The sequence below is a fragment of the Bidens hawaiensis genome, unplaced genomic scaffold (assembly GCF_021521415.1).
Source record: "Bidens hawaiensis isolate Kalapana, Puna unplaced genomic scaffold, B.hawaiensis_p1.1 tig00000904_1, whole genome shotgun sequence".
Lineage (NCBI taxonomy): Eukaryota > Viridiplantae > Streptophyta > Magnoliopsida > Asterales > Asteraceae > Bidens > Bidens hawaiensis.
The window spans coordinates 2,538,115-2,562,323 of NW_027491052.1; the positions used below are offsets into that span (position 1 = coordinate 2,538,115).

A 24,209-nucleotide genomic window follows, 5' to 3' on the forward strand; every position below is an offset into this window, starting at 1 on the left:
ATAGCCAAAAGGAGATGCAGGGAGAAAGATAAAGATTTTATCAGATGTGTATTACAATGAGGTATAATAAGATATATATATATATATATATACATATATAGGATAATAAAATTTAAAGAATAAGCAAAATCTATTTTAAGAGTTAGCATAATAATTATTATTCAGAACAATTATAACATTTGAAAACGTTTGCGCCATATTATCCACAAATTGTAAGCTGTGTAAGCTGTAGTTACCGGTGACATAATATGATATCCTCTTCCGTCTCCGTCCGTTCTCCACCGTCACCGTTTCTCGGCACCTCATTATTTACCCATAAATCAAACACCTCATTCTCTCAGTGTCTTCTTCCTCCCAACCACAGGTATGTACTCGCTTTCTCTCTGACTTATGCTTCACTAAACAATCAATATTCTTTAAAATTCGCTAAGTGTTTTGGTTAATGGAATCTAATTGTACGTTAGTTAGACTTTGTGTATGTGTAATTACGATTTACATTGGAATGTTTGAAGCTTCTAGGGTTTTGTTACTGGGATTAAATTGATCTGGTTAATGAAATTCAATGTCATTTTGACTTTTATCGAGCTACTGAGAATTACCGAACTTAATTTCATGATCTCATAGGGGAATGGGCAAGCCGACCCCGAGCTCGTCAGTGACTTAAGAGAGCTCTCGTTTTGAGCTCTTTTTCTAAAGCTCGAGCTCGGCTGGTGAGTCGTTTTTTAGGCTCGAGATTGGATCGTTTATTATTTTTTAATTAATTTATGGGGAAATGATCAAACTGTCGCCCTCAATCTTGTCTACCGCACACTTTTTAATCATTAGTCGACGAGATTTTCAACCAACAAAATTCTACCACGCTGATAAAACTATCGGGTCAATAGTTTTTCTTTTCAAAATCGTCGGAGCTGACGGGATTTTTTAGGCGTCCGATGAGATTGTTTTTTTTTTGCTTCCGACGAGGATTTTGTTGCTTCATATGAGCTTTTTTTGGCTTTCGAAGAGATATTTTGGACAAGTGGCAGAATCTGGTTGGTTAAAAATCATGTCGAGAAACAATTAAAGGCGTTGATTTGACGAGATTTATGGGTGGACATTTTTGGTATAAGATGGTCAAATAGACATTTTCTTGACTTTGACTGTTCAAATGGACATTTTGGTCATTTTCCTTTAATTTATATACGTCTTTATTTGAGGCTTGGGCTTGATAACTGATTATGATTATTTGCAGTTGTAATCAACAGAAAAGCATTCCCAATAACATTCAACACCACAAATTGAAGTGCAGACTTGCAAAGACCAAAGGTGCCCCTTCTCCAAACCTAGAAAGTCTAACCAGAGAACCACACAAGTATTTTGATCAAGCAATCATAACCGTTCGTGCAGGAGATGGGGGCCACGGTGCTACACTTAGTATGAATAACTCAAAATCCAATTTGAAGTCACAGACCAAACAGGATAAAGAAAAACAAAGGATAAGAAGTTCCTATAAGAGAGACTTTGATGGATCGCTTATTCTACCAATGGGTGGACATGGTGGTGATGTTGTAATTTATGCAGATGAGGGGAAAGATTCATTGTTGGAGTTTCATAAAAAGACTCGATTTAATGCGAAACGTGGTGGGAATGTTGATACGATGGGTGTTTTGCATTCTCAACTTAGAAACGGTTTAGCTGCACCAACGTTGCGTATTCCTGTACCTTTAGGTTTGATCTTTTATATTTTGGAATTTGCAGAAAAATTAACCAGCTTTATGTTGATTCCTGTTTGGGTTAAGTCTAGGGGTAGGTTTAGGCCGGTTTTGGGCTCAAACTGAACCAAAAAACCGTAAGTTCGGTTTTTGAGTTTTTGAAATCCGTATGGTTTTAGTTTTTTCAGTTTTAGGTTTGGGTTCGTTTTGTTTTGGTTTTACCATTTGGGGTTGAAATTTTTGGGCCAAATTCTTTTCTCAAAATAATGAATGTGGGCCTAAATCTTTATGTTAATAAATAATTAATTAATTAGTATACATTTGGGTAACACTAATTAATAAATTCTTGTAAGTTACTTAAAATATATAGTTAAAAATTGAAATTGTAATTCCATAATTTCGGTTTGGTTTTATTGGTTTTAATTACATGCAAAACCACAGCCAAACCGAAAGTTTGGCTTTTACGAAAACATAAAGCCAAACCGTCCGATTTATTTTGGGTTTGGTTACTTTGGTTACAGATCAGATTTTTCTGTCTTGTGCACACACCTAGAATTAACCGTCTTTTTTGTTTCATTTGTATTGTCACTCATAAAAAGGTAACTAGCTTTTAGAAAACTTTGATCTTAGGTAATCTGATTGTTACCAGGTTAAATTGATGGCGTAAAGCTAGCGTGTTGGTAAATTCGACCATGTTGACCTTTATTCATTATCTTATCATAATTTAATTTGTTAATAGGTACTGTTGTAAAACATAAAAGAGGCAAGTTTCTAGCTGATCTAGCTCAACATGGTGATGAAATTGTTGTTGCTAGGGGAGGTCAAGGAGGGGTGAGTGTTCCATCTTGAATTTGAGTAAAATATTGACCAAATTATTCATCCTCAAAGTTTCTTTTCAGTCATATAGTCATGCCAATCTAGAGCTTATTCATACATAACCTGCAAGAGGAATGATCCTTTGATTATCAAATAAAAAAACATGTGCATATTTTTTAATGGTTGAAAACCAAAAATGCTTGCTAAGTTTGTGATGAAACCAAAAGTGAACATGCTCAATTGATCTTGGAAAAAGGGATTTAAAAGTGATACGCGTTCATTATGAAATTTGAGCTTTGAACTCTTATCTTTGTTTGTAAATGGACTTGTGTCCTGTACTTGTGGCAGATTAGTTTGTTGGAAATGCCTGAGCATAAAAAGAAGAAGATGGTGAATATGACATCAAATGTTATGACAGATGAAAATGATAAGGTAAACTATATTCTTTTTGTTTTACTCTGTTCTTTCTGTACATTTAGTTCTAGGTCTTGTATATTCTCACTGGTGATAATATTCTTACTTTAAATGTTGCTTGGTCTACAATGCTAAACGATATGCCTTTTCAGAATGCACAATGTTTATCCTCAGCTCTTATTTCTTAGTTTTCCAATTCAGGAATGGGATTATCACGTCATTCTTATTTTGTCCTTACTTGATGATAATAGCTTGACGGATTGTTAGTCATTATCTGTTAATAATATATATTTTTATTAATTTGATTTAGTTTCTTAATAGGCTTAGGCTGCTTGTTCACCAAGTTTATATTAACTCACAAATATAAGTTCTGACTTCATGTAATCTCCTTTTATAATTCAGTTATAATATTTATTTGTGGTTTGATAGTCTTTTAGACATGAACGTTGTAGACAGATCTCGACAAATGTATTTTCTTTAATATCTGTACACAAGAATGCTTAAGGATATATGTAGAGGAGGGATACAAGATCTAAACTAAAAAAATGATATGGCCCGTTTGGGTCATATATTGGGTTATAAACAATCTTACTCTCCATTAAAGCTGAAGCATATAAGTTTAAAAATTAAAAAATAACATAGCGTCCGCAAAAAAAAAAAAAAAGGTTTTGCAATCTTTTTGGTAATGAAGTTTATTTATGCAATAATTATTGAAAAAACTATATACAATAAGTAGAGCCATATTTGTTCCCTTCACTACCTGATAAAAGAGCAAGAAATTTTTACATTATGTGATATCTTCTAGTTTCCCTACAAGTGTTGATCCCAACTTCCTTTTAAATTCAATCGATTAAATTTTACATATTTCTCATTTTTTCTATTAGTTACCTTAAACTCCTTGCTTGTAAAGAAGTTTAACAGTTATACCAGTAATGCAGGTGTTGGTTCTTGGTCAACCTGGGGAGGAGGTCAGTTTGCAGTTAATACTAAGAGTCGTTGCAGACGTTGGTCTTGTTGTAAGTATAATATTTTATATATGTGCGCACATTTTGTCGTTTCTTATATTTTTGTAACAATGTAAGTAACACGGTCCAATTTCAGGGTCTTCCTAATGCTGGAAAGTCAACTCTACTGTCAGCCATAACACTTGCAAAACCTGATATTGCTGATTACCCGTTCACAACATTAATGCCAAACCTAGGACGGCTTGAAGGTGATCCTAGTTTAGGGGCGGGTCAATTCTCATCAGAAGCCACATTAGCAGATCTGCCTGGTCTTATTGAAGGGGCGCATTTAGGAAAGGTACCATGTTATTTACATTTTTTTTAAAGTGTTAGCTAAACTTGTATCATCTTTTAAATTTCAGGGACTGGGCCGTAATTTCTTGAGGCACTTGAGGAGAACTCGAATGTTGGTTCATGTTGTTGACGCTGCTGCTGAGGATCCCGTTTATGATTACAAAACCGTTAAAGAAGTATGCTTATATATACATGTGTGTGTGTGCTGTTAATATATATATATATATATATATATATATATATATATATATATATATATATATATATCGGAGAGGATCAAGAGAGAACTCATTTTAAACGCTTATCTACACATGTGTAGGAAAATATCTGCACATGATTTACACGTGTGTAGGTTTTATAACTAAACGAGTTTTGTTTATATCCTTTTATAAATGTTAGTAGAGATTAAATAAGTACTGTATTTCTTAGTATAATTCTTAGTATTTACAAAAAAAACTGAAAAAAATGAATGATTTATTTTGTTTTTCTGGTCTTGCAAAAAACTTTCTTCTACATAGATATATGCACATATATATTCTTTCTCAGTTTTCTCTTTTACATATGGATATTAAATATGATGTTAAATTTACAGGAATTGAGGATGTACAATCCTGAATATCTTGAAAGGCCATATGTGGTGGTTTTGAATAAAATTGATATACCTGAGGTACGAGATAATAATATTAATTCTATAACCTTATTATTAAAGTATACTGGTTTAGCATAAACAATGGATTGTTGTTTACAGGCTATGGATAAGCTCCCTTTTTTGGTCGAAGAAATACAGAAAATTGGAAGCGAAGAATCCGAAGTTCAATCTTCATCTGATCACATGGAACTTGCAAATTTAACCTCACCCGATGATAAAAAGATAAAAGAAATCAATGAATATCCACGACCTGCTGCTGTTGTAGGCGTTAGTGTTCTGTAATAATCTTTCCTTATCTCATTCTCTTACATTTCTTCCTCTAATTTATAAAAATTCACTTAATTTTATATAATAATTGTTCTTTTTTCATTTCTTTTCACAGGAAATGCATAAATATTAGTGAATTGCTAAGGGAAATTAGGTCGGCCCTACGAAAATGCCGGGAATCTGAAGCACTTTACCAATAGCGTAAAGAACAATTGATCATGTTAGTATCCGCTCTAGAATGTTTCAGGATTATAATTTTTGTTCTTTAGACTTGTACAAATTCAATTATTTTTAGAATAAATCATAACTATGTGAAATAAATATTGTTTTTTGAGTTATAGGTTCATGATCCAGGCTCCAACTATTTGACTATCAAGATCAAAGCAGGAGCTGGACCATAAGTGAACCGGTCTGATTCAGGCCGGGCTCAACAGGAATATACGCCACTGATGTGAAGCTAATCGGGTGATGCAAAGCAAAATGCTTTATAAATGTTTGGTAAAACGCTTATATGTTTACTTGTATAAGAGTGTTAACTTCTTAATTTGTGAAAATATATTGTCTCATTAGTATCCAAATACATGATAATTGTTTTGAATTCAACAGTTTGATTGCATGATAAAATGTTGAATACCCTTCTATAAATAACTTTAAAAATTGACTACTATGAAATCAAATTTGCCTATTCAACCCTACTCTAAACAAGAAATTAAGGAGGAATACTGTGAGAGCGATAATGCCCCAGGCCCGTATGGGTTTACTTTCAGAACTTTATAAAAACGTGTGCAGGGGATAATCAGATAATGCAATGCCCCTGTGGGGGCGTTGGGCGCCATATGGTGCCACATCACCATAGGGGCACTATGTGCATAAGGGGTGTAGTAGATAATGCCCTTCACAATCATCGTCTTATTATTATTTTTATTTTTAATTAAAAATAAAACATGTAACCAATAGTCTTTGTCTAAGATCAATGATCCCCGAAATATCTCCAACTTTAGACCAATTAACTTCACTAGTTGCTTGTATAAAGTGATTGGTAGAACTTTAGCTGATCGACTTAAACAGTAATAAACCTTTTAATTGGTGAAAGGCAATTGGAAATAAACAAGGTATATTCTTAACTTTTTTAAGACAAATTTCTTTTACTTCCTATTATTCAAATTCAAAATCTTTGTTATTTAAGAGACTTTGCTTATGCCACTAAGCCATTAACCAGGTATACTCTAGATAAGATAAAGCATGCTAGAAAAGTAGCTTTATACTTCATGATCGTGTATACATTGATTACATTAATGCTATGATTATTTTAATAAATTTTATTAAGTTATGAACGTGTAAATATGTTTTTTTTATTATTTTTTTATTTTATTTAAAATATTACTTTTTACACATATATAATGTAACACTCCGAACCCGGGCATCTTATGGTAGTTGGAATTACACATGAACACAACTTAATTATTAGAGTTTATTTAAATCTTCCATGAAATTAAAACTACCAATCAAACTTTCTTTTAGAGCAAGCACTTGGGAAACACCATGTAGACAGGCGTGCTTGCACTCCAAGCTCCTTCACTTTCTTTAATCAACATCCTGTGTGTATAATAAAAGTCAGCTACGCTGATTGATTTCTAGTTTAACAGGCAACATGTCATGCTTTCACATACATACACATCTGTATCCAAAATACACATACCATTTTTCACATGTGCCTCATACATACATACAAGCTTATTTAACATTCACATTCAAACATACTTAGCACATTCACATTCTTCACATTCAAAAACTAACTAAAAGTATGTTTGTAGTCCGCAGTCTATACCTATCCTCAAGGTCGTGAACACGCACAAGGTTCGCCATTCTTACCTATGTATTCGTATGATATAAGCCTGGTTTATGTTTTACCGGAATTGCTTTCAAAAGCCTTGAATGATTAAGCTTTCTTGCAAGTCCATTCATATACATGACTGGATTCAGCTCACACACGCTCGCAAGTCTAGGCCACCCTCGCAACTCGCAATCCTAACCCCAGCTCGATACTCGCAACCGGGCTTAGCCTTGCTCGCAAGTGTACTGACCGAATATGGTTCACAGTTCCCAGCCCAGCCTTGCAACTCGCAACCGGGCTTGGCCTTGCTCGCAACATGGGCTCCACTAGCTCGCATGTTTGGGCTCGCATGCCCGAGTCTATGCTACTGCTGGCCCAAGAACCAACTACAAATACCCAAACATTCATAGTTAAACTGATTTGTGTTTGTGATTTAGTGTAATTGGGGATTAACTTGTTAATCAAGCTAATTATAATATGAATCTAAATAAGTTGGGTGCGGGGTGCCAACTTGGAGGGTGTTTGGGATTCCTTTTGAAGCCTACTTTTGCATTTTTAACTTTTGGAAAAAGTTGTAAGGTGTTTGGTAGTGAAAAGTTGAGTGGGAAAAACAAGAGTTTAGGTAGTGAAATTTGCAAAAGTTCCAAAAGTCATAACATTGTGACTTTTCCAACTTTTGTCAAAAGTAAACATGTAACACCCCGGCTAAAGCGAAACGCCCAAGTGTGACGTGCAGATTGTTCAAAACACTTGTGACACATGTGACACTATTAAAATGACAATATTATCATTAATTGGTTTAGCCATCATATACACAAGTTTGTAAACAAGAAATACCAGAAAATAAAAATACAACTAAACATTTTGTCCATTTGTTTCAATAACCTAAGTCTAGTGTCTTCTCCAAGTATCATCCTCTAATGTTTGTACCTGTAACATATATATAAAATACGGTCAACTAACTTAATAGTTGGTGAGTTCCCACAAGTTTGAATAAATATATAAAAACCTTGCAATTCCATGAAACTTGTGATAATTAAACTACTTCGCATGCAATGTCCTTTCCAGTTGGCAACAGCCAACGTACTCGGATCGGGGGTCCCTTTTCCACTCCTAACAAAATGGTCTTGAGTGCAAAGGGGGGCGTATGATCATACTTATTGAGACAACCACTTGCTGAGCACATAATCAAGTAAGCACATATAAGACACAAGTCCACAATATGAATTGCAGTTTAATAGCAGAGTATAAAATCGATTTGCGTTTAATAGGATATATATGATACCCCCAAAAGTAAAAGCGTTAAAAAGGGGGTGTGAGAAACTCACCTTGAAATCGACGATAAACTTGTAATAAAAACCGTAAGCATGATAACAAGACCGAGGCAACCGAACTTCGCAAACTATAATTGAAACAAAACGAAATCTAGCTAACGGGATTGATAAAGTTATATAATTAAACTTTAGGATTAAGCATTTTTCATATTTTATGGCATTTTTATATAATAACAATTTTTTTAGCTTTAACGGGTTCAATGATTTATATTATTTTAATATTTTAACTTTAACATTAATATGCAGGTTACGATAATTTTGAGGTACGAATTTTAAATGGGAATTTTATTTTAAATAATTATTATTGGATTAAAGCTAACGAATTATAGTTAACAAATTCAAGGCTAACGAGTTAATGTTTATGAATTATAAGTTTAACGGTTTAAGCTTACGAATTATACACTAACGAATTGAATCTAAGTGAGTTAATGTAAAGTATTGGAATTAACTTATTTTAACGATGTAACGAATTATAAAATCGTTAAAGTAACGGAAACATAAATTAGTTTTAATGATTTTAACGGGTTGTAAAGTTAAAGAAATAAAGTAACGGAAATGAAATATTAATTTTTATGGTTTAACGAAATATGGAAGTTGGGTTTTAGTTGAACACGACAAATAATTTATAAACATTTTATTTAGTTTGAAAATATTTTTTTTATTTGATTTATTATGATTTTTAAATCATTTATTTGATTTTTAAATAATAAATAAAATGGTTTTAAAAAAAATACCAAGCAGGGTGCATCAACCCGGGTACGAACCCGGATCTGGGGTTTAGAACAAAGGCATTCAACCACTGGACCAAGTTGCAAGTTTAGTTTAAATACATAAACAAAAATAGTTAACTTTATGTTTAAGTTCATCTTCCTCACCATAAAACCCTAGATTCTAATTCTCTTAATCCTTTCCATGATTGATTAAATTAGCTTAGGGGTTTTATTTGTCGCCTTTTAATGAATCAAAACAATATAAAAGTTACCTGGTATCGATATGATTTGACGGTGAACCTCAACGGCTGGAATACAAATCTCGGATAAATGATTACGGGAAGTATAGAGTAAAACAGATGGATTGGAGTGGACGAGTTTAGACTGATGTTTGGGTCCTATTTAAAGTCCTAAGTGGAGCGTAAGACGTTAAATTACATTAATTTGTGTTAGGCCGTTTTCCGGCGATAGTCACGGCAATAACTGGTTATATCCGGCGATTATATCTTGTTATAACACAATTATTATATTTGAAGAAACACTAACCGGACCCCGGGCAGATTACGGGTAACCTGGGGGTTAGATAGATGTTTCCCACGAGGGGTTAGACCCTGAGAAGATGGTTCTTCTGATAACCTGCAAAACAGACACCGTGAGCTTGTCACTGAGAAGGGGGGGGGGGTTCCTCCTTGTGACCACCCTCCGGCGTGAGAATCAGACTAGATTGCTCTTTAAATATAAATGTATATTAAGAGATTGCTAGAGCAGATATCAGGTATAATATGATGATATAAGATAAGATATGTTAAGATGAGATGGTCATACCATTTGTGGTATTTATAGCCGAAGGTAGGTTTCCAAGGAGGTGTGGCCGGCTGCAAAAGTGTTCCTGTTCCACCAACAGTGGCCTACGCACGTGCCCTGCTGGTAGTTGGTGGGTAGGCAGCGGCTGATAGTGACCAGGCCTGCTGTGTACTATTCCTTTTCCACCAACTGCCGGCTACGCACGTGGTATGGCAGTAGTTGGTGAGTAGGCAGCGGCTAATAGTGACACAGTACAGGAGCATGCTGCTCACCATACTGTGGTCAATAAGCTGTCGTATCTTTAGTCAGATCTTTTTCCCATACCTCGTCAGGTACAGTACAGAAGATCTTCCCGTATCGTACGGACTGGCTTATTTGGGCGGGAGTATTCCCCCTCCCGCCCTTGTGCGGGATTGTTCCCGGCTTTGCTCATTCCTTCAGGTGACACTGAGTGATTGAGAGCTAAGTGCCTTGTGCGTGTAGCCTTGCTGCGCGGGTGGCCTTCCCTGATGGCTTGTATCCGAGGCTGCGGGGACAGGCGGAGTCCTTCACCATTGGGAGGCATTTCCTGTGGGAACAGCTTGCGTACTGCGCGTAAGGACGTCACGTCTCTGAGCATGGTTGGTCCTGCGGATCCAGTTGGTTTCTGCGCAGACGTTCCTCTTCAAGGTGAGTCTTGCGGGTCCAACTGGGCTCTGCTGGGACCTACCTCTTCAAGTCCCCCCAGTCCAATGTTCTTCTCATGAGTGTTTAATAAAGTGAGGTGAACTTTTGGACTTAAGCAAAGGGTTTTGAAAAGGGTTTTTTAAGGTTTTCCATGGGGATTCCTCCCGCGGAAGTCCTTGTCACTTGCAGAAATTCCCGAGTTTCCTGCTTGGTCTTTGGGTATGATGCGGGCAGGTCTGTAACCTCCTCGCAAGTCAGGAGCGTTGAGTCCCACTTGTGTGGATTCTCCATGAGGTTTTGGTTGTTTTGAACATAGTGATCAATTATGTTAAAACCACCAATTCCATCCTGGAGCTTCAAACAACGTAGTTCTCGACGTTCCCGCTATGCGGGGATGTTATTTCCGTTTCCGCAAGCATTGCCCAGAAGATCCTTCTTGGTTTCAATTCCCAGCGGAGCGCTCGGTATGTGAAGGGTTTTGCCTTAACACTGTACCTGCGCTCGTCTTACGGTTACTTTACTTCCAAGGTATTCCTGGCGTCAATTCCCTGCGGGTGCTAGGTATGCGAAGGGTTTTGCCTTTACACTGTACCCGCACCCGTCTTATAGTTGGTTGCCGAGGTATACTTGGCTTCAATTCCCTGCGGGTGCTAGGTATGTGAAGGGTTTTGCCTTAACACTGTACCCGCATCCGTCTTACGGTTACTTGTTCGCCAAGGTTTACTTGGCTTCAATTCCCTGCGGGTGCTAGGTATGTGAAGGGTTTTGCCTTAACACTGTACCCGCATCCGTCTTACGGTTACTTGTTCGCCAAGGTTTTCTTGGCTTCAATTCCCTGCGGGTGCTAGGTATGTGAAGGGTTTTGCCTTAACACTGTACCCGCATCCGTCTTACGGTTACTTGTTTGCCAAGGTTTTCTTTGCTTCAATTCCCTGCGGGTGCTAGGTATGTGAAGGGTTTTGCCTTAACACTGTACCCGCATCCGTCTTACGGTTACTTGTTCGCCAAGGTAAGGGGTATTTTCCCGCTTACTTTTTAATCTTTTTGAATTTTGAATTTTGAAATTCGAAGAGTTGGTGGAAAGAAGAACAGTCCAAAACTTTGAAACGTCGTGCGACGGTTTCTTCTGACTGTGTCAGATCGTGCAGGAAGTTATGGTGACGTGACAGTACATGGTCATTCCAGACGCTTTTTCAGGCGCGTGGGCGCGATTTTTCGGGCGCGTGGCCGCGAAATTAATGGTATGCGTCCTGTCAACAGCTGTTGCCAGCTTGCTTTTTGCCACGTGTCATGGTTTCATTGCACCTTCGTTTTCTCTCTCTTCCGCATTAATTTCATCGCATTAATTGCGATTAGTATATAAAGGGGCAGAGGGCTCTTTGTAATCCACACTTTCACTCTTCTCTTCATCTTCTTTGCGATTTCCGGCGAATACTCACCTTTTCAGGCAAGCATTCTCCCGAAATCGTTTTCTTCTTCTTTTACAAGATGTCTCGTGATCTCGAATCTGCAGTTGATGACAAGAGTACTGCTGGCGAGTGCCGGTGTGCTCTGCCTGGCGATCTGTATCGGTACGTCGTCAGGAAGTTCATGCTCGAGTCTCTCGAGCCTGAGTTTCCTGAACCCCACCAGACGGTGTACGATGCCCCCAGAGGCAAGATCGGGGTTTATGATGCATTCTTTGTTTATGGGAATCTTAGGTTCCCATTGACAAAGTTTGTTTACCGTGTCCTTGAGAGGCACGGTGTTCATTTGACCGAGTTGCACCCCATGGCGATCGCCAAGATTCGCCACTTCGAGTGGGTGTGCCGGATTTTGGGCGTTGAGCCCTATGTTGACCGCCTGATGACCTTCTACACTTGGAGGTGCATCCAGGGGTGGTATACCCTGACAACCCGGATTAAGGGTTTAAAGATCTGCGCGACCGAGCGCAGTCTTCGCTCGTGGAAGCGGGAGTTCTTCTTCATATCCGCTCGCGCCATCCCCATTGCCATGAAATTCAAAAACGGGCAAGCTCTCCCAAGCCTTCACGCCTCCAGCTACCAGGAGGCGGAATGGTTCTCGAAGATATCTCGGGTCCAATCTCCGGTTTACCGGTTTGCGGAGTCCGGGATGGTGATGCTAGGGATGAGCCGGGTGGAAGGCTGCCGATGCGCAAAAGATCCCAATCGTCCTCGAATACGGTTCGAACTCTGTTCCTTACGGTATGCATTGTTTCTTTTTATTGATTTTGAATTTCTTCTAACTTCTTTCCTGTTTATTTCAGAGGGGAACGACTTGCAGTCGCTCCTGAACCCGCGGGAGGCTGACGGTCCCGCTCGGATGGGTACTCGTGCTATGGATGAGAACGAGTTGCCCATCCTGGAACAAACGGCGGATCGGTTCGTGGAGGTCTATCCGCTAGGCCATGAGATCCTTAGCGCCCGTCGGCCAGGTAAGGCGCTATTCGACCCTCGACCCCTCAATGTTGAAACCTCTGCTGGAATTCCTTTAATCGTATGTTCTGATGAGGAATCCGCAGATGGTCCTCCGTTGGTGCGGAAGAAGAAGGCTGCCGGCGGGAAGGGGAAGGAGAAGGCCTCCACTGCCGATCCAGCGCCTCGGTCTGATTCAGAGACCGAGAGCGAAGAGGTGGCGGGGAATCCCGGTGGTGATAAGACCACCGCTCCGGAGGTTGCGACTGTCACCTCCGGAGAGCCAAAGAAGACGACGGTGACCGGCGCAAAGAGGCCGGCTCCATTGGGTTCGTCCCCGCCTCTCCGTACCTTTCGGCTCAAGAAATCCCGTAAGTACAAACTTCCTTTACCTTTATCTTCATAGCTTAATATCATTTAACACTTTTCTTCTTTACGCAGGTGTGGATGTTGACGCATTCCAGGGTGGAGTGCATAGTAGTACCTCCCCGCCAATGACGGTAGGCTTGGTCAGCCTACCTGAGGCGTCGACCCAGGCGCCTGCGCCTGCTTCCGCTGGTTCAGTTGCTCACTCCTTTGAGCCGACTGTTCCAGCTGAGATGACGTCACCGCCGGCTGTGAGTGCTATTTTTACAGCATCCTTCACCGAGCCGGCGGTTACTATTGCCGCGGATTCCGCTGCGGCGACCGCGGCGGATGCTACCATGCCCCCGCCATCGGCAACGACGGCCGATCCATCAGGTACGCATGGGGCTTCTCGCCAATCTCTGCTACCTTCCCATCTGCCTGACCTCTTGGATGGATTTCCCTTGGGTTCAGGTGATGGGTTCGGCGGCTATCGGCCTGTAATTGACCCTACAGGTGCGTAGGGTTCTTTTGGCCCATTTTATATTTGTCAATCATCTTTTCCTAACTGCTCTTTGTTTTTTGCAGTGTCGGATTCCAATGAAGTGTATGTTCCACGATGGAACATTCGCCGAGGAACAACCCTTCGTACCCCTGTGGAGTGCGTGAAATGGGCTCGTCACGCTGCTCCCAGTGGTGCGTTGGGGGAAGCCATGGCTAGCTACCAAGAGGGTAGGCTAACCAATGAGCTTCGGGTTCTCCTGGCCCGGATGCAGCCGCGTGTCGAGCTGCTTTGTCGTGAAAACGACAAGTTAAAAGCAGCTCGCCTTAAAGAAGTGGCTCAGGCGCGGGCTGTCCGGGAGGAGAACCAAAGGCTTTCCGCCGTAGCTGCGGAAAAGGAGAAGGCCTTCAAGGCCCTCGAGGTTGAAGTTCAGGCACGACTCGAGGCCCGTTCCAAGGCTGCCCAAGCTGTTAATGAACAGTTTCGGCTGGCTAAGGAAACTGCAAGGAACGCAACCGAGAGGGCCACCAAGGCTGAAGCTGTTGCTGAGCCTCTACGCGTGGAGAATGAAGAACTTAAAGCCAAATTAGAGGCTCTCCAGCAGGCTCATGATGCCTTGGCGATGGAAGACGCCAAAAAGCTCCAGGAGATCTTGGACCAGAGGGGGGTGCTTGACCATACTGAGCGGAAGCTAAAGGGCGTCGAAGAGGCTGCGGCTAAAGAAGTGTTGCTTGCCAACCTCAACAAGAGTGAAGCCGAACGCGCCCGTAACGAAGCTCAAGCTGCCCTCCAAGAAGCTCTGGTTGCCAAGGAATGGCTTCTTCGAGAAGCGTTGTCTCAGGTAATCTTTTCTTGTCTTTACGCTTTTCTTTGTAAATAGAAAAGGTTGACACTTGTATATTTTCTTTTGTAGGTTGTGCATCGGGTCTTTGCTGAGACCTCTTACGATGATGCTATGAGCGCAGCCCTTAACGCTTCTCACGAGGATGGGGAAAAGGTCGGCTTCCTGCTTGGTCTAGGGTTCGTTGAGAAAGGCATCCCGCCTTCCAACTTCCCTTTATACAATGTTGATACTGAAGCTGTTTACGACCAAGCAGTGAATCAGTACGCCGCCTTCCCGCATCCGGTGGTGGAGAAGGTGAATGAAGTTGCTGCTGCTGATGATGGGCTAGCTATCCTTAAGGCTTTCCTTGAACTGCCACGCTCTACTGGCGGTGCTGGTCCAAGTGAAAGTGGCCCTGAAGCCTGATCCTGAAGATCCCTTCCCACTGCTAGGATAGATTTAGCTTGTATAGATTTATTTTCTTGTAGGCGGGTAGTTACCCGGCCATTCTTGTAATGAATCATTGTGAAATATAAATCTTTGTGCGGGTAAGACCGCTACTTTCTTTGGGTTCCTTGCTTTGTAAACGTTGTATGACTTGCATACTTTAGTTTAAATTAGCAATTTTCCAAGTGTTTAGAATAAGTTAACCTTTGAACGTGGTAGATAGGTGTGAAGTTTTGCTTCCTCTTTCGTGATTGTGCGGGTAGGACCGTCACTTGCACTTAGTAGGATGGCTAAACTTTACTATCTGACCTGCGTGTAGGTTTTCCTCATCTTTTTCTGAGGATAAGTTAACCTTTGAACGTGGTAGATAATAGGTGTGAAGTTTTGCTTCCTCTTTCGTGATTGTGCGGGTAGAACCGTCACTTGCACTTAGTAGGATGGCTAAACTTTACCCATATCTGACCTGCGTGTAGGTTTTCCTCATCCTTTTTGAGGATAAGTTAACCTTTGAACGTGGTAGATAATAGGTGCGAAGTTTTGCTTCCTCTTTCGTGATTGTGCGGATAGAACCGTCACTTGCACTTAGTAGGATGGCTAAACTTTACCCATATCTGACCTGCGTGTAGGTTTTCCTCATCCTTTTTGAGGATAAGTTAACCTTTGAACGTGGTAGATAATAGGTGTGAAGTTTTGCTTCCTCTTTCGTGATTGTGCGGGTAGAACCGTCACTTGCACTTAGTAGGATGGCTAAACTTTACCCATATCTGACCTGCGTGTAGGTTTTCCTCATCCTTTTGTTAGAAATTCTGTTTTGAACCGTTCGACGCGCGGTTGTCAATAGGTTAGTGTTCAGTTCCCTTTTTCATGATTCATGCGGATAGACCGGCACTTTCATTTAATGGGAGGACTGAACTTTTCCCCTTCAACTGACCTGCGTGAAGGTTTGTCGTTTTTTGGGTTTATGCGGGTTTTGCCGCCTTCCCCACGCAACGACTTTCCACGTATTTATGCGGTGAAAACCGGCATATCCGTGTTGAATAAATTAAACCGTTCGACGCGCGGTTGTCAATAGGTTAGTGTTCAGTTCCCTTTTTCATGATTCATGCGGATAGACCGGCACTTTCATTTAATGGGAGGACTGAACTTTTCCCCTTCAACTGACCTGCGTGAAGGTTTGTCGTTTTTTGGGTTTATGCGGGTTTTGCCGCCTTCCCCACGCAACGACTTCACGTAATTATGCGGTGAAAACCGGCATATCCGTGTTGATAGTTCATAAAAATGTAAAATCATCAGCGTCAATGTTTTAAGGAGAATCGTTTCCATTAGAAGTGGCTCTTGGCCTTTTCTTTCCAAATTTGGAATTGATTTACATGCAAACTGTGTAAATGAGCTCCCTTCCATGTAGTTGGGATGGGAGTGCCATCGAGCCGATACGCACCTGGTTCGGGATCTCGTTCTTTACGCAGCATGTAGTCTCCACATTGAAGCTGGAATTTTATTCGTGTTTTCCCCAGCTGGGGTTCTACACGCATCAGCCTGCTCAGCGTTCATTGCGCCACGAGGTGCTCGAGCGTCCCATCTCTGACGAATGCTTCGACCATGTCCTTTACGTCTATGCATTCTTCAGTGTTGTGGCCTTTTGTCCTGTGAAAGTCACAGTATTTGCTCCGATCAGCATTGTGACGATGTCGGATTATTTGAGGCTTTGGCCATGGGAGCTCCTCGGTGGCGAATATCTCGGTGACGCTTTTGGTGAGCGGCGTCCATCTGGAGTTTTTATTTAGCTGTACGTTATCCCTTCCGCCTAACCGATTTTGCAAGCCGGATGAGGTGTCAAAGTTTACCCTTGACTGCCAAATGCCTAGCTTTCGCTTTTTGTTTAATCGGGCGGTAAGGACGTTGTCTTCCCTTGTTTTCTGGGTGTAGAGGTTTGTGCTCTGTGGGAGATCTCTACCCAGTTGCTTCTCCGTTTCCGCAAAGCGTTTTGCTGCTGTCATGATGGCATCCCATGTGGATGGCATCCCATCTTTACCCGTTAAGGTGCGGATGAGCTCTGGGTCGTTCGCGCCCTGAATAAAGGCAGCGCGAACAAGATCTTCGCTAATGTTACCCAGACTTAGTTTCTTCGAGTTGAAGCGAGTGATGAAGTCTAGCAAAGATTCATCTTTTTCTCGAATGCACTTGAGGATTGTCCATTGCTCCTCGGTATACTTTCTTTGCTGGCTGAAGTGTTGGCTAAACTTCTGTTGGAAGTCTGCCCAGTCGTAGATGTGGTTGACCGGTAGACGATCGAACCACGCTCTAGCAGCCCCGACCAGTGTCATTTGGAAAATGTAACACCATGTAGGTTCCGTCCAACTACTGACGGTTGCCCCCGCTATGAATCTGTTCAAATGATCATCTGGGTCGGATATACCATCATATGTGCCTATGCTGGACATTTGTTTGGCACTTTTAGGGGCGATTGCTTCCGCAATGTCCCTTGCAAATTTGGACGTTCCCGCATTTGCAACGTTTGGTCTGAATGTTTTGGAGAAGTCTCGTGGACTTCCACCTGTGCTTTTTGGTTTGAAGGCTTGTCCAAAATGCCTTCTCGGTTGGGAATCCGTTTCCTTACGCTTCCCTTTTGCCCTATGGCGAGGGTTCGCGTCGGAATCGGATTCCTCCGAGTCATCCAAGTAATCTTCGAATTCGTCAGCCTGTTGGACGGAACGCAAGCGTTCGTCCAACTCAGCTTGGAATTCCCTCTGACGTGCCTCCGCCCATGCCTTAACTTCATCGAGTGTTTGGCGAGGGAGTCTTGTTCGTTTCTCTAACTGGGTATCGGTGATTCCCAGTGAGCGATTATTTACTGCACTTGCCCCAGCTTGGGTAACTGGGGTAGTGTTCGTAAAATTTACTTCACTTGCCCCGGCTTGGGTAGCCGGGGTAGTGTTTGTAAAAACTGTGTTGCCGGTATTCCCCCCAGTAGCTGGGGTTGTGGTTACCGGAGTTTCTTTAACCATCTTAGAAGTTTGAAAAAACTGGAGAAAAATGTTCTAGCTTTATGCACGGATGGCGCCAATGAAGAAACACTAACCGGACCCCGGGCAGATTACGGGTAACCTGGGGGTTAGATAGATGTTTCCCACGAGAGGTTACCCTGAGAAGATGGTTCTTCTGATAACCTGCAAAACAGACACCGTGAGCTTGTCACTGAGAAGGGGGGGGGGGTTCCTCCTTGTGACCACCCTCCGGCGTGAGAATCAGACTAGATTGCTCTTTAAATATAAATGTATATTAAGAGATTGCTAGAGCAGATATCAGGTATAATATGATGATATAAGATAAGATATGTTAAGATGAGATGGTCATACCATTTGTGGTATTTATAGCCGAAGGTAGGTTTCCAAGGAGGTGTGGCCGGCTGCAACAGTGTTCCTGTTCCACCAACAGTGGCCTACGCACGTGCCCTGCTAGTAGTTGGTGGGTAGGCAGCGGCTGATAGTGACCAGGCCTGCTGTGTACTATTCCTTTTCCACCAACTGCCGGCTACGCACGTGGTATGGCAGTAGTTGGTGAGTAGGCAGCGGCTAATAGTGACACAGTACAGGAGCATGCTGCTCGCCATACTGTGGTCAATAAGCTGTCGTATCTTTAGTCAGATCTTTTTCCCATACCTCGTCAGGTACAGTACAGAAGATCTTCCCGTATCGTACGGACTGGCTTATTTGGGCGGGAGTATTCCCCCTCCCGCCCTTGTGCGGGATTGTTCCCGGCTTTGCTCATTCCTTCAGGTGACACTGAGTGATTGAGAGCTAAGTGCCTTGTGCGTGTAGCCATGCTGCGCGGGTGGCCTTCCCTGATGGCTTGTATCCGAGGCTGCGGGGACAGGCGGAGTCCTTCACCATTGGGAGGCATTTCCTGCGGGAACAGCTTGCGTACTGCGCGTAAGGACGTCACGTCTCTGAGCATGGTTGGTCCTGCGGATCCAGTTGGTTTCTGCGCAGACGTTCCTCTTCAAGGTGAGTCTTGCGGGTCCAACTGGGCTCTGCTGGGACCTACCTCTTCAAGGTGAGTCTTGCGGGTCCAACTGGTCAGATATGGGTAAAGTTTAGCCATCCTACTAAGTGCAAGTGACGGTTCTACCCGCACAATCACGAAAGAGGAAGCAAAACTTCACACCTATTATCTACCACGTTCAAAGGTTAACTTATCCTCAAAAAGGATGAGGAAAACCTACACGCAGGTCAGATATGGGTAAAGTTTAGCCATCCTACTAAGTGCAAGTGACGGTTCTACCCGCACAATCACGAAAGAGGAAGCAAAACTTCACACCTATTATCTACCACGTTCAAAGGTTAACTTATCCTCAGAAAAAGATGAGGAAAACCTACACGCAGGTCAGATGGTAAAGTTTAGCCATCCTACTAAGTGCAAGTGACGGTCCTACCCGCACAATCACGAAAGAGGAAGCAAAACTTCACACCTATCTACCACGTTCAAAGGTTAACTTATTCTAAACACTTGGAAAATTGCTAATTTAAACTAAAGTATGCAAGTCATACAACGTTTACAAAGCAAGGAACCCAAAGAAAGTAGCGGTCTTACCCGCACAAAGATTTATATTTCACAATGATTCATTACAAGAATGGCCGGGTAACTACCCGCCTACAAGAAAATAAATCTATACAAGCTAAATCTATCCTAGCAGTGGGAAGGGATCTTCAGGATCAGGCTTCAGGGCCACTTTCACTTGGACCAGCACCGTCAGTAGAGCGTGGCAGTTCAAGGAAAGCCTTAAGGATAGCTAGCCCATCATCAGCAGCAGCAACTTCATTCACCTTCTCCACCACCGGATGCGGGAAGGCGGCGTACTGATTCACTGCTTGGTCGTAAACAGCTTCAGTATCAACATTGTATAAAGGGAAGTTGGAAGGCGGGATGCCTTTCTCAACGAACCCTAGACCAAGCAGGAAGCCGACCTTTTCCCCATCCTCGTGAGAAGCGTTGAGGGCTGCACTCATAGCATCATCGTAAGAGGTCTCAGCAAAGACCCGATGCACAACCTACAAAAGAAAATATACAAGTGTCAACCTTTTCTATTTACAAAGAAAAGCGTAAAGACAAGAAAAGATTACCTGAGACAACGCTTCTCGAAGAAGCCATTCCTTGGCAACCAGAGCTTCTTGGAGGGCAGCTTGAGCTTCGTTACGGGCGCGTTCGGCTTCATTCTTGTTGAGGTTGGCAAGCAACACTTCTTTAGCCGCAGCCTCTTCGACGCCCTTTAGCTTCCGCTCAGTATGGTCAAGCACCCCCCTCTGGTCCAAGATCTCCTGGAGCTTTTTGGCGTCTTCCATCGCCAAGGCATCATGAGCCTGCTGGAGAGCCTCTAATTTGGCTTTAAGTTCTTCATTCTCCACGCGTAGAGGCTCAGCAACAGCTTCAGCCTTGGTGGCCCTCTCGGTTGCGTTCCTTGCAGTTTCCTTAGCCAGCCGAAGCTGTTCATTAACAGCTTGGGCAGCCTTGGAAAGGACCTCGAGTCGTGCCTGAACTTCAACCTCGAGGGCCTTGAAGGCCTTCTCCTTTTCCGCAGCTACGGCAGAATGCCTTTGGTTCTCCTCCCGGACAGCCCGCGCCTGAGCCACTTCTTTAAGGCGAGCTGCTTTTAACTTGTCGTTTTCACGACAAAGCAGCTCGACACGCGGCTGCATCCGGGCCAGGAGAACCCGAAGCTCATTGGTTAGCCTACCCTCTTGGTAGCTAGCCATGGCTTCCCCCAACGCACCACTGGGAGCAGCGTGACGAGCCCATTCCACGCACTCCACAGGGGTACGAAGGGTTGTTCCTCGGCGAATGTTCCATCGTGGAACATACACTTCATTGGAATCCGACACTGCAAAAAACAAAGAGCAGTTAGGAAAAGATGATTGACAAATATAAAATGGGCCAAAAGAACCCTACGCACCTGTAGGGTCAATTACAGGCCGATAGCCGCCGAACCCATCACCTGAACCCAAGGGAAATCCATCCAAGAGGTCAGGCAGATGGGAAGGTAGCAGAGATTGGCGAGAAGCCCCATGCGTACCTGATGGATCGGCCGTCGTTGCCGATGGCGGGGGCATGGTAGCATCCGCCGCGGTCGCCGCAGCGGAATCCGCGGCAATAGTAACCGCCGGCTCGGTGAAGGATGCTGTAAAAATAGCACTCACAGCCGGCGGTGACGTCATCTCAGCTGGAACAGTCGGCTCAAAGGAGTGAGCAACTGAACCAGCGGAAGCAGGCGCAGGCGCCTGGGTCGACGCCTCAGGTAAGCTGACCAAGCCTACCGTCATTGGCGGGGAGGTACTACTATGCACTCCACCCTGGAATGCGTCAACATCCACACCTGCGTAAAGAAGAAAAGTGTTAAATGATATTAAGCTATGAAGATAAAGGTAAAGGAAGTTTGTACTTACGGGTTTTCTTGAGCCGAAAGGTACGGAGAGGCGGGGACGAACCCAATGGAGCCGGCCTCTTTGCGCCGGTCACCATCGTCTTCTTTGGCTCTCCGGAGGTGACAGTCGCAACCTCCGGAGCGGTGGTCTTATCACCACCGGGATTCCCCGCCACCTCTTCGCTCTCGGTCTCCGAATCAGACCGAGGCGCTGGATCGGCAGTGGAGGCCTTCTCCTGCCCCTTCCCGCCGGCAGCCTTCTTCTTCCGCACCAACGGAGGACCATCTGCGGATTCCTCATCAGAACATACGATTAAAGGAATTCCAGCAGAAGTTTCAACATTGAGGGGTCGAGGGTCGAATAGCGCCTTACCTGGCCGACGGGCTCTAAGGATCTCATGGCCTAGCGGATAGACCTCCACGAACCGATCCGCCGTTTGTTCCAGGATGGGCAACTCGTTCTCGTCCAGAGCACGAGTACCCATCCGAGCGGGACCGTCAGCCTCCCGCGGGTTCAGGAGCGACTGCAAGTCGTTCCCCTCTGAAATAAACAGGAAAGAAGTTAGAAGAAATTCAAAATCAACAAAAAGAAACAAAGCATACCGTAAGGAACAGAGTTCGAACCGTATTCGAGGACGATTGGGATCTTTTGCGCATCGGCAGCCTTCCACACCCGGCTCATCCCCAGCATCACCATCCCGGACTCCGCAAACCGGTAAACCGGAGATTGGACCCGAGATATCTTCGAGAACCATTCCGCCTCCTGGTAGCTGAAGGCGTGAAGGCTTGGGAGAGCTTGCCCGTTTTTGAATTTCATGGCAATGGGGATGGCGCGAGCGGATATGAAGAAGAACTCCCGCTTCCACGAGCGAAGACTGCGCTCGGTCGCGCAGATCTTTAAGCCCTTAATCCGGGTTGTCAGGGTATACCACCCCTGGATGCACCTCCAAGTGTAGAAGGTCATCAGGCGGTCAACATAGGGCTCAACGCCCAAAATCCGGCACACCCACTCGAAGTGGCGAATCTTGGCGATCGCCATGGGGTGCAACTCGGTCAAATGAACACCGTGCCTCTCAAGGACATGGTAAACAAACTTTGTCAATGGGAACCTAAGATTCCCATAAACAAAGAATGCAGCATAAACCCCGATCTTGCCTCTGGGGGCATCGTACACCGTCTGGTGGGGTTCAGGAAACTTAGGCTCGAGAGACTCGAGCATGAACTTCCTGACGACGTACCGATACAGATTGCCAGGCAGAGCACACTGGCACTCGCCAGCAGTACTCTTGTCATCAACTGCAGATTCGAGATCACGAGACATCTTGTAAAAGAAGAAGAAAACGATTTCGGGAGAATGCTTGCCTGAAAAGGTGAGTATTCGCCGGAAATCGCAAAGAAGATGAAGAGAAGAGTGAAAGTGTGGATTACAAAGAGCCCTCTACCCCTTTATATACTAATCGCAATTAATGCGATGAAATTAATGCGGAAGAGAGAGAAAACGAAGGTGCAATGAAACTATGACACGTGGCAAAAAGCAAGCTGGCAACAGCTGTTGACAGGACGCATACCATTAATTTCGCGGCCACGCGCCCGAAAAATCGCGCCCACGCGCCTGAAAAAGCGTCTGGAATGACCATGTACTGTCACGTCACCATAACTTCCTGCACGATCTGACACAGTCAGAAGAAACCGTCGCACGACGTTTCAGAGTTTTGGACTGTTCTTCTTTCCACCAACTCTTCGAATTTCAAAATTCGAAATTCAAAAAGATTAAAAAGTAAGCGGGAAAATACCCCTTACCTTGGCGAACAAGTAACCGTAAGACGGATGCGGGTACAGTGTTAAGGCAAAACCCTTCACATACCTAGCACCCGCAGGGAATTGAAGCAAAGAAAACCTTGGCGAACAAGTAACCGTAAGACGGATGCGGGTACAGTGTTAAGGCAAAACCCTTCACATACCTAGCACCCGCAGGGAATTGAAGCCAAGAAAACCTTGGCGAACAAGTAACCGTAAGACGGATGCGGGTACAGTGTTAAGGCAAAACCCTTCACATACCTAGCACCCGCAGGGAATTGAAGCCAAGTAAACCTTGGCGAACAAGTAACCGTAAGACGGATGCGGGTACAGTGTTAAGGCAAAACCCTTCACATACCTAGCACCCGCAGGGAATTGAAGCCAAGTATACCTCGGCAACCAACTATAAGACGGGTGCGGGTACAGTGTAAAGGCAAAACCCTTCGCATACCTAGCACCAGCGGGGAATTGACGCCAGGAATACCTTGGAAGTAAAGTAACCGTAAGACGAGCGCAGGTACAGTGTTAAGGCAAAACCCTTCACATACCGAGCGCTCCGCTGGGAATTGAAACCAAGAAGGATCTTCTGGGCAATGCTTGCGGAAACGGAAATAACATCCCCGCATAGCGGGAACGTCGAGAACTACGTTGTTTGAAGCTCCATGATGGAATTGGTGGTTTTAACATAATTGATCACTATGTTCAAAACTACCAAAACCTCATGGAGAATCCACACAAGTGGGACTCAACGCTCCTAACTTGCGAGGAGGTTACAGACCTGCCCGCATCATACCCAAAGACCAAGCAGGAAACTCGGGAATTTCTGCAAGTGACAAGGACTTCCGCGGGAGGAATCCCCATGGAAAACCTTAAAAAACCCTTTTCAAAACCCTTTGCTTAAGTCCAAAAGTTCACCTCACTTTATTAAACACTCATGAGAAGAACATTGGACTGGGGGGACTTGAAGAGGTAGGTCCCAGCAG

The 24,209-nt window shown here is 43.5% G+C and overlaps 1 protein-coding gene across 1 annotated transcript; it reads left to right on the top strand.

The window, feature by feature from the left end:
* Positions 1–226: 226 nt before the first annotated feature.
* Positions 227–5,351, top strand: LOC143545397 (putative GTP-binding protein OBGC2). Its single transcript, XM_077037312.1, has 10 exons — positions 227–364; positions 1,232–1,707; positions 2,431–2,522; positions 2,856–2,939; positions 3,860–3,937; positions 4,023–4,223; positions 4,288–4,395; positions 4,812–4,886; positions 4,968–5,146; positions 5,251–5,351. The coding sequence occupies exons 1-10, from the start codon at positions 249–251 to the stop codon at positions 5,333–5,335; spliced, it is 1,494 nt and encodes a 497-aa protein (XP_076893427.1). The 5' UTR covers positions 227–248; the 3' UTR covers positions 5,336–5,351.
* The last annotated feature ends 18,858 nt before the right edge of the window (positions 5,352–24,209 follow it).